Source organism: Ischnura elegans, chromosome 8 (assembly GCF_921293095.1).
Source record: "Ischnura elegans chromosome 8, ioIscEleg1.1, whole genome shotgun sequence".
NCBI lineage: Eukaryota > Metazoa > Arthropoda > Insecta > Odonata > Coenagrionidae > Ischnura > Ischnura elegans.
The window spans coordinates 20,163,889-20,179,906 of record NC_060253.1 but is presented as its reverse complement, the minus strand read 5'-3'; the positions used below and the strand labels follow the sequence as shown (position 1 = coordinate 20,179,906).

Genomic DNA, 16,018 nt, shown 5'->3' with positions numbered 1-16,018 from the left:
AGGGTTGATTTTTGAGTTGGGCTGATGCTGGTGATCAACTTTCTTGATATGTAGTGGTCTTGCTTAAAGGATGAAAAAATTGCCTCTTTTCTCCCTATCCATTATACATTTTTGATTAAAACTTAACTATGCCCAGAGAAATTTTCTTCTCTTTCATCCTTTCTTTCTAGGCTTGTGCCTCCTTTTCCTTCCAGTACATCTTTAGCCTACATCCACGTTATCCTTCCATTTTTTTGTACTTTTTTAAGCCTCACTTCTTTTCCCCTTTTGATCATTGTCCCTCACCACTTTCACTTTCCTCTATTTTTCTTTTTGCTCATTCCATTCTACTTTCCTTCTAGGAATCCATTGAAAAATATCTTCCATGTGATACACGCTTCTTATCATGTCAGTCCTTTCTCTATCCAATGACATTTTGTCAGCTATCCTCCACAAAACATTTATCTTCTCGGTTTCTAGTAAGCTTCTGGCTTTTGAGGTATCTGGTCTTCTCTCTCCTACTTATGTTATGAAGAGATCTGCAGGGTTGATTTTGTTCCTGTGAGTAACAGTTTGTTGGGTTGAAAATCAAATTCCTGAAGAATATCATTGTTAGTCGAGGCTACTGTCAGAAACATGCTTAGTCCATGTACATACATATTTGTGTTCATTTTGCTCTGTGTTGACATGAAACATGTCTATTTCATTTTCAGTACTATTTCTGTATTTTAAATTCCAATTTTTAGCACAGTAATGTGATAGCCTAGTGTGAAGCACATGGCTAATGAAAGAAGGGGTCTCTTTGTTTCAAATTCTGGGTGAAATCTTTGGGCAACCCCAAATAAAAAATCATCAACGTGTGAGGTGGCCCAGGGTAAAGAACTCACCCCACTACCCCAAATATGTGTGCTATTCACAAACATCCTTCTTAGTTTGAGTTTGGCTCTACCCTCACCTATTGAAATCAACCAACCTTTGGGCACTGAACTACAAACGAATGTTGATACCTCATCTCCAAGTGAAGCCAAAAAATTGTGCATGCCAGCCATCTTGATAAGCGCCCCAAGAAGTGCTCTCTTCTTAAATGCATGGAAAAATTGAACCTTTGAATTGTTTTGTCAGCTAATATAATTCATGTGAGAGTGTGACTTGGAAGGTAAATTACTGGGAAACAATTTGAGTGTTTTTGCCCCTCAAAATGCCCTGTCCTTTTAAACGAATTTAGTGCATTTTCCTGTTTAAAATGCATGGAATTTGGCAAAGTTTGGAGAATCTGGAAAGGCTTCAGTCTAGCCTCAATCACTCCCTTGCGTGTTGCATGGTGACTAGCATTCCATTGTGGGTTGAAACACTGTGCTTTTTTCTAGCAAAATCTCACGTTTTTTCCTAAATTTTTTCTCCTCCTAGCTGTCCACCTAGCTCCAACAACAACGAAGTGTACTCTATTGGAAAGGGTAATGCGAATACAACCACTGACTCCTCATCACCAACGTCATATCCAATCATCTCGCCCATCTTCCTGGTCCCCGTCGCCATATGCTTGGTCCTGCTTGTGATCGCCCTCTTCCTGGCATACAAGGTGATGAAGCTGAGGCGTCTCCCTAGGATCAAGAAGCGAATCATCGTTTCCAAGGGGTCGGTGCCCCTCGCAGCGGGCTGTGGGGGTGCTCGGGGCAGGGGATCGCCTGGTGGCGGTGCAAGCAGTCCCATCGTGGAGGAGCAGCAGCAATGCGAGATCACCATCGAGAACTGCTGCAACATGAACGTCTGCGAGACGGTGAGGGCAAGTTCATAAAAGCAAATGAATGCAGGATCCTTTTCTCGGCAAAGGCAACTCTCTTTTGTCGAAAAGGTTCGTTGAAGGAAATTGATCATTCCAATGAATTCATTACACGGTCGTAATGTTCTCCATCTCACTGACTCTCATATTGCTGTAGAACTAACTCAGTAGATTCATATTTACGAGGTGAGCTTGGTAATCTCCAAATTTTGGAAGCATCAAACGATAGGTGGAATTGGGCTGGTGTGTTGGCTAGAGTGTTGGCTTCCCACGCGATGGGTATGGGTTCAAATGCCAAATGTTGGCAGAAATTTTTCAGAGACTGAGGGCTTAATGCTTGAGTGCATTGTGGAGGGCACTGCAATTATAAGACTTAGTCTGTTAGATGGGAAGTCGCCACCTTTCGTTTAGAACAATCTAATGTCAATGCCAGATTTCTCTCCAATGTTTGTCTCCTGATGACACAAATGGCCTCAGCTCTTGGTCACCAACTCTAGATATAACACCATCAAAAGCTTTGGAAGTGTGTTGAGCATAGTTTCATGTATCACCATTGTAAAATAGTACCTACTGGCTATTTCAATTTTTTTAGTTTTTTGATGTAATGCATCAGTAGCTGGTCATTTTTCACGAAAAGTCGATAAATACTAAAGAAAATAATTAGCTTCTCAATTTAATCAATTCATCAATTATTGACTAGCATTTTAAATGTTTCCAAATTAGTGTTGAAAACCTGAGAATTAACTGATGTATTTAATGAGATACCAATGGAACTCGGCCAGTTTCTATTGATATGTATTTATTTTCTTCTGAAAATAGCTTGTTATTCCCTCTTCAGTTTATTAACTGGCCAGGATTTCTGCTCCAGCAATGGAATTTTCAGCATCATTGATTTAGAGCGCATGGCTCATGCTTAGATAATTCAAGAAAACTTGGTTAGTTAATAATTTTTTGTAGAGAGAAACAGGTTTGTTATTCCTTGAAGATGCTGATCCTATTATGGTTCTTTATGTAAAAGTATCTATTGTGTGGGCACTTTGCTGACGTTTTAGTTCTCTTTCCTTTACTTCATGCTGTGTTAATTGCTGTAGAAATGTGCTAAGGTATTACGTATATGCATGCTGTAGTGACAAAAAGATTTGGAGATTACCTTGCGTCCCAGTTTTTTTATCTCAATGGTAGTTTTTACGATATAAAATGTTGATTTATGAATAATTTTCATGGAATGGGGGCAAATTTTAATTTTGATCAATACTTGAAAATAATGAGTAGTTCTGCTTGTCGTTTATAATTTGCTTCAGCAATGTATACAAAGATATGAAAGTGTGGATGCTTTTCCAGTGAATTATCTGCTGGAAGGCTTCTCCAGACTCCAACCGGGTGACAGGCTCTTTGATTGTGGGCTTTATTGAGGGCCAATTTCTTTCTGCAATCATGGCTGTGGATGAAAATCATTCAAGCGCTTGCATTTTCATCACCAGCCCTGGTGACCAAGAATAAGGTGGTCTCCAAAATGTTGGTCAGCATGGAGTCTGTCAGTAATCTGGAGTCTTGAGAAGCCTATCTGTATACAGATATGCTCACTAAGGAAAAACCCAAATTCCATGAAAACTTGTTAGATTCTTGATTATTTAAAAAATTTATCAGCCTATTTCTGACTCATCAAATTGTGGCTATTCCCTCTCCATTTCATCAAAGATGTCTGCCAATACGTAATTAATTTCAGAAAAAACTACCATTGATAATATTTCTGTCTAACTTGGTGGCGGTCCGGAAACTTTTATTGCTTGCATACTTTATGTAGCTGAAATTTACGTTTTGGACTTCTGTCAATGTCATATCAAATTGTTTTTATTGTATATTTTATTTGAAAAGATTATTGTTGTTATTGTACAATTCAGCCTCATGTGATAGGTATTGGCTTTATTATTTAAATATGACTTGCCACTGAAGTCTTAAAATGCAGTGAGATTTGAAATATATTTTTTATTGGAAAACAGGATTAGTTGAACTGATGAATCTTAATAATGAATTCATGTGCAATGATTTCTGGTTGTTGCTTTGGGATGAGTATTAATATCCATTCAATGAATCTTTGTGGGCATTCTTGAGGAGTGCAAGTTATGACGTGAAAGAGAGTTTCCTTTTTTATTTCCCTTTTAGACTAAGTTTTTAACTAAATATATTATAGAATTTATTACTAAAGATTAAGTGCTAGGTATAAAAATTAATTGAAAATTATAATCGTGCTTTTAATAATTCCAAAATTCGTAATTAAAAGTCGAATTTAAAATCATCTCAAGGAGGAAAATTTTTAATTTTTTGCCTTAATATGTTCACAAATAATGAAGGTAATACCATTTCCAAAAATCTGGAAGTACGTATCTTGGTCCTAAAATTTCATAAGAACTTAAAAAAATCTTGATACAGTACTATTATTGTTGCAAAATCAATATGAATTCCAATTCATTATTGTAATCCAAATTTTCTGTTCGAATGAGTCTATGGAGACCTCAACTGAACTAGGGCTAAGCTATCCAAAAAGGCATAGTAAAAATATTGGTATTTTAAAAATGTTTGTGGTGGTAGAATCTCGAATTGAGATTATAATGGAGAAAAGTAGTCTTCAATTTTGGAAAAAAAGTGATTTAAAAAGTCATTAATATTTGGAAGGGAAAATGCCTGTAAAAAGTCTGAGGGACTTTTATGAATCAGCACGTAATTCAAGTAGTATTTTTTTAATGAGACCTCAGAAATTTAACTTTTCTGCCTTTTGGAGTGGTGGTATAAACTGTAATGGAATATCTCAGTTATAACATGAAAAAAGTATTTGTGCTTTGATTACTACTACTGGTGAAGACTAGCATATCTGTAGAATACACTTTCCAGTTGTTTTCATTCTTGACACTGAATATTTTGCCTCATGTTTTTGGTGAGCAACTTTAAGGTGTATTGATGTATAAATTCTTACTAAATTCCCTTTTCTTAGTGGAGTGGTACCAGTTGGGGAACTCTCAGTTATTCAAAATTTAGTCGAGTTTAAGTGATCTCATTGGCTAAATATTGGCTTCCCCCATGTTGTTTTTGTAACTTCCGTGGCTTTTTTAAAATAATTTTTTGAGCCAAGTATGAGAAAATGGATTAATTAAGAAGATTTATTTTTGATTCACCTTATTGAATTCTTATTATATTATTAAGTCGTTAAAATAATTGGGCAGATGGATGAGAGTATTTATAAGTTGGTGCTATTGTGAATAAAACTTCCTTGTTCAGCCATTATTTCATAATTTAAACAAGGGAATGTGAAATTTGCTGCCTACTTTTCACAAGTTAATGATGGCATTAGAGTTCTGGCACATTAACTCTTTCGGACAGAACTGCTCATTGGGGGACGGAATTGGTTGCAAGAGTGTAAATACGTAACAATAAAAAATGGGAGGCGAACCCATGGGGCCAAAGAGTAGCTGAGCCACTACGGCTCAGCAAGATTGTGTGACTTCATCAACTTATCTGCAAAAGGGTTTATGGCATTATTTTCCCATTGTGAATAACTCCAGAAGGGGATGATGGATCAGCATCCCCTATTTGGTCCCCTATTCATGGAGTTATTAGAAATGTTTGGTACTGAGGAGTTGCCCATTTTCCTTAATTTTCTATTATAGAATTGAAAATGAACTCAATACATATCAATACCTTAGCTTCTACAGTCCACCATTATTAAAGTGTCAATCAATGGTGGCTGCGACGACTCTACTTCATAGTTATTATAAGGCAATTCAGGGGACTCTGGTTCATACAAACTCCACAATACCTGGGAAATATATTCCGCGCTGCCACTGAACAATGACCAATCACCACCACCCAAGTAGACCCCACACAACAGTAAAAAAGGGGATCGGGTTGGTGTGGTGGCTAGAGTGTTGGCTTCCCACCTGGTGGGCTCAGGTTCAAATCCTGGAGGTGGCGGAAAATTTTCAGAGATCCCTGCTTGAATGTGATGTGGAGGACATTTCAAGGGCAACACTCTGTCCGTTGGATTGGACGCTAAGCCGTGGTCCCCTTGGCGCCTTTCGTTAAGAGCAGGCTAATGCCAACATCGGTTTTCTCTCCACCCTTCCATCCACCCCTACCTTCATAGCTCAAATGACCTCAGCTGTCGGTTGCCTCCTCCAAATACCATACCATACCAAAGAGTAAAGTAGCAGATGCGGAAACCACAGGTTACTATGGGCCTGAAGATACCAGCAGCAAAGCTGGTGAAACTGTTGTCTCTATTGACAAACCTACTGTTCATTTCAAAACAATAGTTCTATAGATACCCGAGTTTGTTGCTCTGTAGTAAAGTAATAAATTGTCTGATAACAGTGTCATTAGCATCAAAATAAAGCTTGTCTCATTCTGCATTCTACTCATCTACCATTGGTATTGATCACGAGCTAATGTGATTATTAGTTCCGGTTTTAGAGGGATGTAAAATCTATGATGACATATGCCAAAAAATGTAAGCTTTTTCTCTTCCCGGTTTATAAAAATACATTTAGAAAACCAACTAAAAGTTTTTGTTATCAGCATTCAGTGCAGAATAAGACAAACTTCATTTTTATGTGACTGATGTGGTTGGATGAGCTGTTGATTCGCTCAATGCTTCAAACTCATGTATTTATACTTCTGAAATGGACATTGCACAAAGGCATCCTGAAAGAATACCCACTGAACACTAGAAACTTCAGTTGGGCCTTCGGGCCTTTCCAATAAGTTAATTTTTGTAATCAGGTTAAAGTGATTCTCGTTTATATATTAAAAAAAGCTCAGCTGAGAGACAATAGAGTGACTTTTAACACTAGAATATCTTTCCTTTATATCCCTGTAGCCATGCTTCGAACCACAACTCCGGTCTCCAGGCAAGTCAAGCAGTTCGAAGAAGGCATCAACAAAGGAGGAGAAGAAGGTGTTGCTGGGCAACATGGAGGTGCAGAAGAGCAGTTGTGGTCCATGTCCTGGGGTGGATGAGCTGTACTGATATGGGTTTAGGGACAACTCTGCAAGTGGACAGCGTGACCAAAGTGATTCTTAATGGAGGGAAAGACTGCCTGGAAGCTCGATCAAGTGATATAATATTTTATCTGCAAACCATTTTTAGGACTGCGATATGTCATTCCTCTGTAAGTTCCAAACCATTGGTGTGCCACTAAGTGTGATCAAGGGACGCCATGTAACTGATCCCCCCGGTGCAAACTGGTACCTTGGTGTACTTTTTATGCTGAGGAATCAGATAGGGATGCAAGAATTAGTCAGGGTGAGAGGAATGGGGAATATCCCTCCGTTACCTGATATTATTTTTTGAATGCACCGTGTTTCAAGTGCTGTGATGTATGCTCGAGCTAATGTTGGTGCTTGTAGGGTCCCTTTGGATGGTGCATCGTCTGTCTCTTGTCAGTACAGCCAATCTTGATCGATAAGCATCCATCGCAGTAGTGAAGGAACCCTTGCTGTGCAGGGGTGTACTTCGAAATTTTCCCAGTTCCTGAAGGCACCAGTGGACCTCATCATCCTTCTTCCCCCCAGGAATTGGAGAACTGAATGTGCTCAGTATCCATCTTGTGTTCTGTTCTCTGTACGTTAATGCTTCATTGTGAGTGTAGCATTGTGGGGAGAAAGATTTTTTTTGATCTGAAGGACCAAAGCCCCTAATTTTCCCTCTCGTTTGGGTGCTGGGATAATTGATGCTTTTTACATGTACTCCTCCAAGAAAATGATTTCTTTGGTGGGCATTCGCTTTTTATGCCGTTTGAAAATTTTGACTACACAGGTGCTATTGTTTTAATGCAGCTTTAGCTAGCTATCACTCAATGCCTAATGTCAGTGAGTGAAGAGCAAAAGAAAAGGATAGCTTGATTGGTTTGACTTCCATTATAGGTGCTGGTCACCGTATGGCGGCTGACCTTTCGTCTGTGATCCACGCCGTTATCGTGGTTATTGTTCTGGTGGCATTAATGCTTTCACAGATAAAATGTTTGTATGGCATTAAACTTTGCAAGGGTACGTGTAGAGATATATCTGAAATGATTGCATTGATTTGTGTTAGTAATTTTACTGGACCAAGCAGTATTAGTTGCCCTCCCCCAAATATTTTATGTAATTTTACTGTCTTTGTCTTAGGTAGACATTGCAGCTTTCTTTTAGGAGTGAGTGACTCTTATGTAGCACTCATCTCCTAAAGAATTTTCATGTGATAGATCTCATTGTTAAACAATTTTTTTTAAATAATTGTTTTCATTAATCACTGAGAACATTGTATGAAGAATGCTGCTAAATGGCAGTCTGGGTGCTTTACAGTTATTTGCCATTGACCTTGATCAAAGTCTGACTGTTTCAATTAATTGTCACTGCCTATTTATTTCTCTGTATTCATTCCATTGGAAATGAACATTTGAGCAAACTCCCATTCACGTCAAAGGTACAAATGGCTGTTGTGACTCGTAACAGTGCCTAGCACATACGATTGCCATATAGTTTTAAGTTAAGCTCATTGAGTAAAAATCAGAAAGCATCCTTGCAAACTTAGGAGGTCTTTAAATCAATCAATTTTTGTTTTTGTGAAGAATCAGTGATGCTATTGGGGTCATGTTCTGTGCAATCAGTCCTAAAAAAGTATGTTCTGGTGTAAAGTAATCATCAGCATCGCACATGTTTGTAAATTGCAATCATCTGGACTAGGTCCTAAAACAATTTTCTGTTATAGTTCTGAACTAATAATAATTGATAATTTTTAGAAAGGATTTAATTGAGAAAGATGCCTTAGGATACAAAGAGGAAAATGAGTGAAGAGCATGCTTCAATTATTATTTCTTTTAATACCTAGTAGGAATTTTTATTGTTTCACTTGAGATTGTAGAGAAATTGATGCTTTAGCTTTTAAGTATGACCTGCTGCACTCAATCCATAATAAGTTTAACTTTTAACTAATCAGGGAATTAGCTTTTCTTTGTCTTTTCCTGAATTAAAAAAAATCAGTTTCTTTTAATGAATATAATTTTCTTTATCCACCAAAATGTTGAAAACACCAATTGTAAGCCTTTCCCAAAAGGTTTGCACCTTTCAGGTATTTAACTATATACATTTCTTGCATAACTTTCTTTCATTTCTTGATTATTAGTACTTTCTCTATTTTGAAGTAGTTTTGCTATGATATTCAGGCTTTGCCATGTAGTATACTACATGTAAACACCTTCATTACAACTACATGTTACACATTTTTGTACTGAGATCAAAATTATTGGTTATAGCCTCTCATTCTTTTTTTATAAATGGATTGAATTTGGTTTGGTTCGTTCCTCTTGAGACTTAAAGCAAGGACATATTGCAGCAGGATATTTATTGCTGTACATCTAGGCATCAAAAGTTCTTATTTCGTCATTTTAACATTTTTTTAAGCCTTCATGCTGGCGTGCTCATTTCAGTTGTTTAAAACTTGTGCATGTCGAGAAAAGCTACCTATTCCCAGTTGACTGATCGTGAGGCTGAATGAAGAAAGTTGTTATTTTTGTAAGTTGATGATTTATTGAAAAAGACAGGAGAGTGAAAGATATAAATATGTATGCAAAAAAAGCAGCTGTCTTCCACACACTCATCCTAAGGAGGGATAGTGGATTTATGGTGAGAGAGCTGTTTTTTCTTATTATCCATGTGTTAATAGAGTAATAAGGGAACCTTTTATCTGCTGTACCCATGTCTAGTTCCTTATAGAAATGGCTGGTTGCTATGAACTACCACTTTTTGTCCGAGTACCCATGTGAGCTACCTTTTCATGTCACGTGAGGAAATTGCTTTTATATTCAGTTTAGGTATTTTTAATGCTTGGAGTCCCAGGAAATGGCTGTGCATTATGGATTAATAGTGCTGGAGTCAAACTTTACACATAATCTCATAATGTTATGCTCAAATGGTAGCCATGGGACTGCCATCCCTTCCCTAGCAGTCGTTCAAGACCGATTGGTTCTTTGTGCCAATAATTATCTAATGGGATCCTTCTGTCTTTTATTCCAACATTCACAATTGAGGGAATTAGAGGCCTAAGTTTTGGTAGTAAGGTGTGAAGAATTCCTCTGGGCTCTGATATGACTACCCAGGTAAAGAGCAAACATTAGAGGAAATTCACATTATTCTGTATAAAAATTATTTAAATTGCAGGAAAAAATTATTTAAAAATTTTATTTATACACTGGTAGGCTTTGTGTCGGGTGAAGGATTTTCTTTATAATGTGGCCTATTTGCATTTCTTTAAATAAAGATTTTAATTAATTCTTCAGTTATAATTAATAATAAATAATCAGTGATTAGCATTGATTTGACTCTGGAATAATCATGAAACTGCATCATATGTTTCCCAAATCATCATGGTTTAAACAAATGAAATGATGATATTTGGTTAAGGAAATAGAAATCTTCAAGTTACAATACATGGTACATAAAAATTGCTTGCTTACAATGTGTATTTACGCAAGTCAGTTGGGACTGAATTATTTAAGGTTGGGTGGCATGAAATCCTGGTTCGTATTCGGACAAATGTGGTGCATAGCATATGTGACATCAGCATGCTTGTCCTCCAATTTCTTGCCCGTCGTCAAAAATCCCCTAACTTCCTCCAATGCTATCGCTATCCTCCTCAGCAGTGTTTACTGTGAGTTGAAGATGGTAATGGAAATCCATAGTAAGAATTTTAGTGTACAGTTTTATATGCCAAATGCCAACCATTTTAAAGGTTTGAATGCTTTGGCTAAACAATTCAATGAGTGACATTTTATAAAATGTATTTATTAGTGGCAACTTTGTTTCCTTCATTGTTTTATCTGTTGAAAGTACCTGTAGTGTTCTACTTGATGTATACCCAGTTTTCTGCAGTGAAGGTTGCTAGAAAATATTACTATTACTACACTTGAACACTTCGGCTGAAATGCACCTTGTTAAAGTGTAGTAATGTGCATGTGAAACCCGCTGTTATAAATGTGGTAATATTTACCACATGGCAGCAGGTGAAATAGCCACAATTTTTTTCTTTTATGTTATGATTTGTCTCTAGTTGAAAAGGTGTTATGTTCTATGAGAAATATTCCAATAAAAAAAAGAAAAATTAAATTGTGTGTGTGCTCATTCCCACATTCTCCCATTCATGTGGAGCTCTTATTGCGTAAATGGAGTTCACCATGTCATTGATCCAATGTGGTGGTCGGAAACCTTTTCCTGAGCATTTATGCACTGGCAAATCCGTGGGTTGCAAATGCAGTGGCATAACAATGGTGGGGGGGATGAGGGGGATAGATCCCCCCCAAAGCCTCAGAGAAACAAAAAAGATATTTAAAGATATTGTCCAGTTTTGACTTATAATAACTGCATCTGCTTTAAATTAAATTTTAAGCGACAAAATGATGTAAAATGTATTTCGGGCATGCCATTTTTCAAACATTTTCCCCGTCCCCCCGTAGCCTGCGGGTGGGGGGGGGGGGGTCGCCACCTCAGGCCATCCCGTTCCCCCCCAAAGCATATTCCTACAGTCCGGTGGCCGAGAGTTGTCCGATAACTTTTAGAAGGGTCTAGATTGGGGTAGGGGGCAAGGTTGTCAGGTGAGAAAGGGAAACATCCATGCCACATGTAAATGAAAGGGTTCCGTGAAGAAAGGAGTCGGAAGGGACGACGAGCGTGAAGGACCCAAAGGAAGAATCTTTTGTTTAGGTGATTCGAAGAAAGGGCTTGTTTTTGTTGCTCAGGCTTGTTTCAGTGCTCCATGTGCATGTGACAACGTTGTATGAATAGGCGAGGGTGTGAGGTGCGTTTGGGGGACAGCGATTGGCTGCATACCGTGCTGGTGCAGGGTTCTCCTCCCCACTTTTTGAACTTCCATCGGACAACTCTCGCCGGCTGGACTGTAGTTACGCCAGTGTGCAAATACATATTTTTAAAACAATTTTTTGAATTTATTTCAGAAATATTTTTACTGAAATGTGGTTACTTTATTAAAGTACAGAAATAAATATGTACACTGAACACACAACATCATATTCAGTTGTGTAAAATGTTTGTAACTTAGCAGACTTACAGACTACAAGTAGCCCACTCCTGATCTAACGCATGCCTTTCTTAACCCTTTTAGTGCCAGCCCATTTTTCCTGGTTTGCTGAAGAATGCCTGGCCTTTTGTTGCTGAATTTGTAGGTTTGCTCTAGCAAAATTATATAAAGCCTAATATGCATTTTATGAAACAATTTTTTTTTTGTTGACTCTCAATACTTACGGGTATGTTAAAGCATGATAGGTAAAAAAAATAGAGACAAAATCTATACGAAGCTCAAAAAATAAAAGGCATCAGTGCAAAATAAGCCCGGCCGATAGATCGGCCCTTTGCACTCTTCGCATATACATACTACCCGGGCCAATGGATCGGCCCCCTGGCACTAAAAGGGTTAAGGGCGCTTTGTATATAGTGCCTCTCATCTTAGTTCAAATAAAGCTCAAACCTTTCTGTATTGTTATAGGGCGTGTTGCATTGCTTCTGAGGTTTGAAAGAGACAAAGGAATTGATGAACATGGTGGTTGGCTATGAAACATTTTCGAATTTCCAATGAAAATGTTGTTCATTCCACAGACTTATAGCTTTGATGTGACCTGTTTTAAATACATTTTTCTATCACCGAGAATCCTAATTGTCTTAAATTCGTCTTCTTAAATGAACAAGTTGCCTTTTTTTTACGAATTGAACCCCTTTTTATGGAACAAACAGAAAACATAGTACATGGCAATGGTCGTGTTCACCAGTTTTTTTATTGCTGATTGGAATAGAATTGAAGGAATAAAATATCTTGAACCTTCTCCTAACTTTGAGATATTCATGAGTAAAGACAGCAGCCGAAACATGTTTGCAGTTAAGTTGGCTGCTCGGCTTCCTAGCCTTGCATATGGCTCGTGTGATTCGTTATATTGTTTTTACTCCTGTTGGTGATTCCCTACCCTAATGATAGGTTATCCCTGAATGAGTGAAAGAATCGTAATTCTAATCACATCACCATTTCATCAAAGATGAGAGATAACTTTCACATTTTCCTATTTTAATCTTATGAGAGAATCATAGAGTGAGGACCATATTTTTGTCCCATTACATACCCCTTCCATCTACCAAATCCTTCAAATGAATTATGATTTCAGATCTGAGTGTTTGGACTCATTATAATCATTAAACTGAATTTCAATTGGTAATCAAGTGATAGGAAAAAATGGAAATATAAGTTAGCCTAAGAAACAAATCAGCAAGAAAAATTTACCTCTAGCTATTTATTCAATAGTTACAACCAACAGTAAGAATTAACTACCTTTTGATTAAATAACTTTTAGCAACAAAAACAGAAAAGGCTCACTACATCCCCTTCAACTATAACATTTTTAACTCTAAATGTAACTTCACCAATTTAAATTCTGCCTTTACATTTCTGTATTTCTTAAGGTAGCCGGTAAGGGTTTCCAATATCAACATAATCTAGGAGATGGTGCATTGAAATGATGACTTGTTTGACTGTAGAACTACTCCCTTGGATTCCTACATTCATAGCTTACTTGCCTTTCATCAAATATACTCGCAAACTGGTTATGTAGTTGAAATTCAATAATGCTAGGCCTGAAATGCATAGCAAATGTCAAAGTGTGCCCTCGCATCAATTAACCCTCTTAGTGCCACCTACTTAGATTGGCACTGGCAAGAAATGCCAAAACTTTTTGAATTAAGTGTAACATCTTTGAGAAAAATTTCTGCCACGTCAATATCTAGAATATAAACATACTTTTTTCACTTACTAGATTAAATTTTCACTGTATAATACCCTGATTTTTATTCAATAGTTAAGTTTCTGCATATTTATTAATTTGAACTATGAACTAACTCCAAGTCAATATTTCGGCTCTTGCTACTTTTCAGCAGAGAAGCAAAAGTCTATTTGTATATCAGCACATGGCACTTAGAGGGTTAATACAAATAAGCCAAAAATGCTACACGAAGGTTCACTATTATGTTCAGGGAAGTTCATTGGTACTCCTTCTTTACATTTATTTATTTTAGCCACAATTTTTATTTTTTATTATAAATGAAAATGGAAAAAATGAAAGGAAAAAAATGATGAATAAAACAAGGTGGTGATGAAAATTTTTTGAACCTTTTAACCCTTAGGCTGCGGGAACGTTTTTAAACGTTCTGCATGGTGAGTGCGGGAAAAACGTTTTTCTACGTTTGACCAGATTTTCTTACCACTGGCAGACTTCCCTTAGGATTTTATTGCCATCCTTTCCGCGGTTGCTTGAACTCGACCCAACCTAGTGGCAGAGAGCACAAAGGCGTCTTTCGAGGACTGGGCACCCTCACCACGGGGAGCGCTACCCAGATTACCCCTTCTCCCAGAGAGAGAGGTCTCTCTGCTCTCCGCGGCACATTCACGAAGAAACCAAATTCCAATGAATCCTTACATTTCCTAGGAATTTTTTAATCTTGTCATTGTCCATTAGCCGGGGAAACTTATTTGAAAGCATTGGTTATTCTTTCTTATACTTTCGGTGGTGGGTCTGTCGCACCTGCGTAATTACCAAGGACATTTCTTTCCTTTGAGTATTATAATCTCGTTCTGGATTTCCCACCGAATGGGTTTCCCTTCGAATATCCCGTCTTTTCCACATGCTCTATTGATCTTTGCTCAGTTTTTCCAGAGTTTCGGTGGTGTACGTTTGCTCCTAATCAAGTACCTACTCGAGTGACTACATTTTGTGAATCTCTTCATTTATTTTCACTATGGATAGTGAAAATTTGCCATCTCGGCCAAAAAGGAGAAAGGTTTCTCTCGTGGATGAAGTTCTCAATATTTTATTCGACTCTGATTGTAAGAGTGAGGACGGAAATTTTTCCGATGTGTCTGTGTCTACCAGGGATACTGAGACGGATGAGGATGATGCAAATGATTCCGGCGATGGTGGTCCATTCGATTTGGCTGAAGACATTGAATCCGCATCATCTTCTTGGTCCAGAACTGATGATTTTACTCGTCAGATTTTCCAGTTCGACAGCTCCTCATCTGGTGTAATATCGGACCACCTTCATGAGAATGCCTATTATATCCTTTATTATCCATTATCTTTACCTATCGCATCCAAATATACGTTCCAAATGCTCCCCAAAGTTCAAATCGGCTGAAGCATGGTTGAAATGTTGAGGAATATGGTTAAAAATCAATGGATTTTTTTACTGTTTGATATCAAATCGCTCATAAAAATATCATGCTGGACAAATTTGAGGAAAAAAATTCATTTACATTCAATTTAGAAAAAGTAACGGTCAAATATTTTAATTCCAATTATGATTCTTAGAAAGGGCTCAATTGTATTCATGGTCTGTCGTCACGGGGTAGGGTGGGTAGTCCCGGATTATGAGGGTCCACTACCTGCTAGACACACGCCCGGGGTCGACGGAAAAATATCTTCCCGGTTCATGTCCCGCACACAGTGGCAGCAAAATTTTGACGCTCCCGCAGCTAAAGGGTTAAAAAAAACCACCCATATAATAATAATAAAAACTCCTTCTTTACTAAAAAGATTTCTCAACAGCCTAAGTTCAATTTTGATCAGAGAGTTAAGGGGGGCATCCATTAATTACGTGAGGCATTGAGAGGGGCTCGTTATTATTATTGAGCCCCTCTCAATTATTATTATTATTATTAAGGGGCCCCTTATTATTATTATCAAAGAGGAGAGAAAACCCGGCAGTACGCGGTTCTACCCCAACCCCGGCTTGGATGACGGACGTTTTGCAGTGGTGCCAGTCAACAGGGGTGCCTACCAGCAGATTCACACCGATGCAGCTAACTTGAACATCGCCCTATTTCCCCTCCACTACTTTGCAAATTCCCTCCCCTCCACCCTGACACGTATCGGAGGTCGGCAAGCTCTCTCTTGCTTTGGCGCTGGCAGTGGATAGATGGCTCGGCTGAGATGGGTGATTTCTGCAAAATCATACAGCTTTTACTTAGTTTTTGGTAATTTTTCCTATGAGATCATTAGTTAACATGGTTGTTTTCTGTAATAATTCTGATTTTGAATATTTCTACTTCTAATAGATATTGATTGAAAATGACTCGTAATTTTGTGACAATTGTTTCTTTGAGTGCTGATTATTCTTATTTGTGGAGTCTTTCCCTCAACCAGCAAGTGACAGACGATCGGAGTTCCCTGTGTCTGG

At 37.9% G+C, this 16,018-nt stretch overlaps 1 protein-coding gene across 2 annotated transcripts in view; it reads left to right on the top strand.

The window, feature by feature from the left end:
* The window catches only part of LOC124164543 (protein cueball), a 55,701-nt gene extending 44,807 nt beyond the window's left edge, over positions 1–10,894 (top strand). Inside the window, exons 5-6 of one of the 2 annotated variants that reach the window (XR_006866059.1) lie at positions 1,387–1,831; positions 6,630–6,716. Coding sequence is in view for 1 of the 2 variants with exons in the window: in XM_046541909.1 (XP_046397865.1) it covers positions 1,387–1,756; positions 6,630–6,779 (520 nt within the window). In the remaining variant the exon portion in view is untranslated. Of the gene's footprint in view, positions 1–1,386; positions 1,832–6,629 lie in introns of both variants that reach the window. The other variant, XM_046541909.1, reaches the window with a different exon arrangement.
* Positions 10,895–16,018: the final 5,124 nt, after the last annotated feature.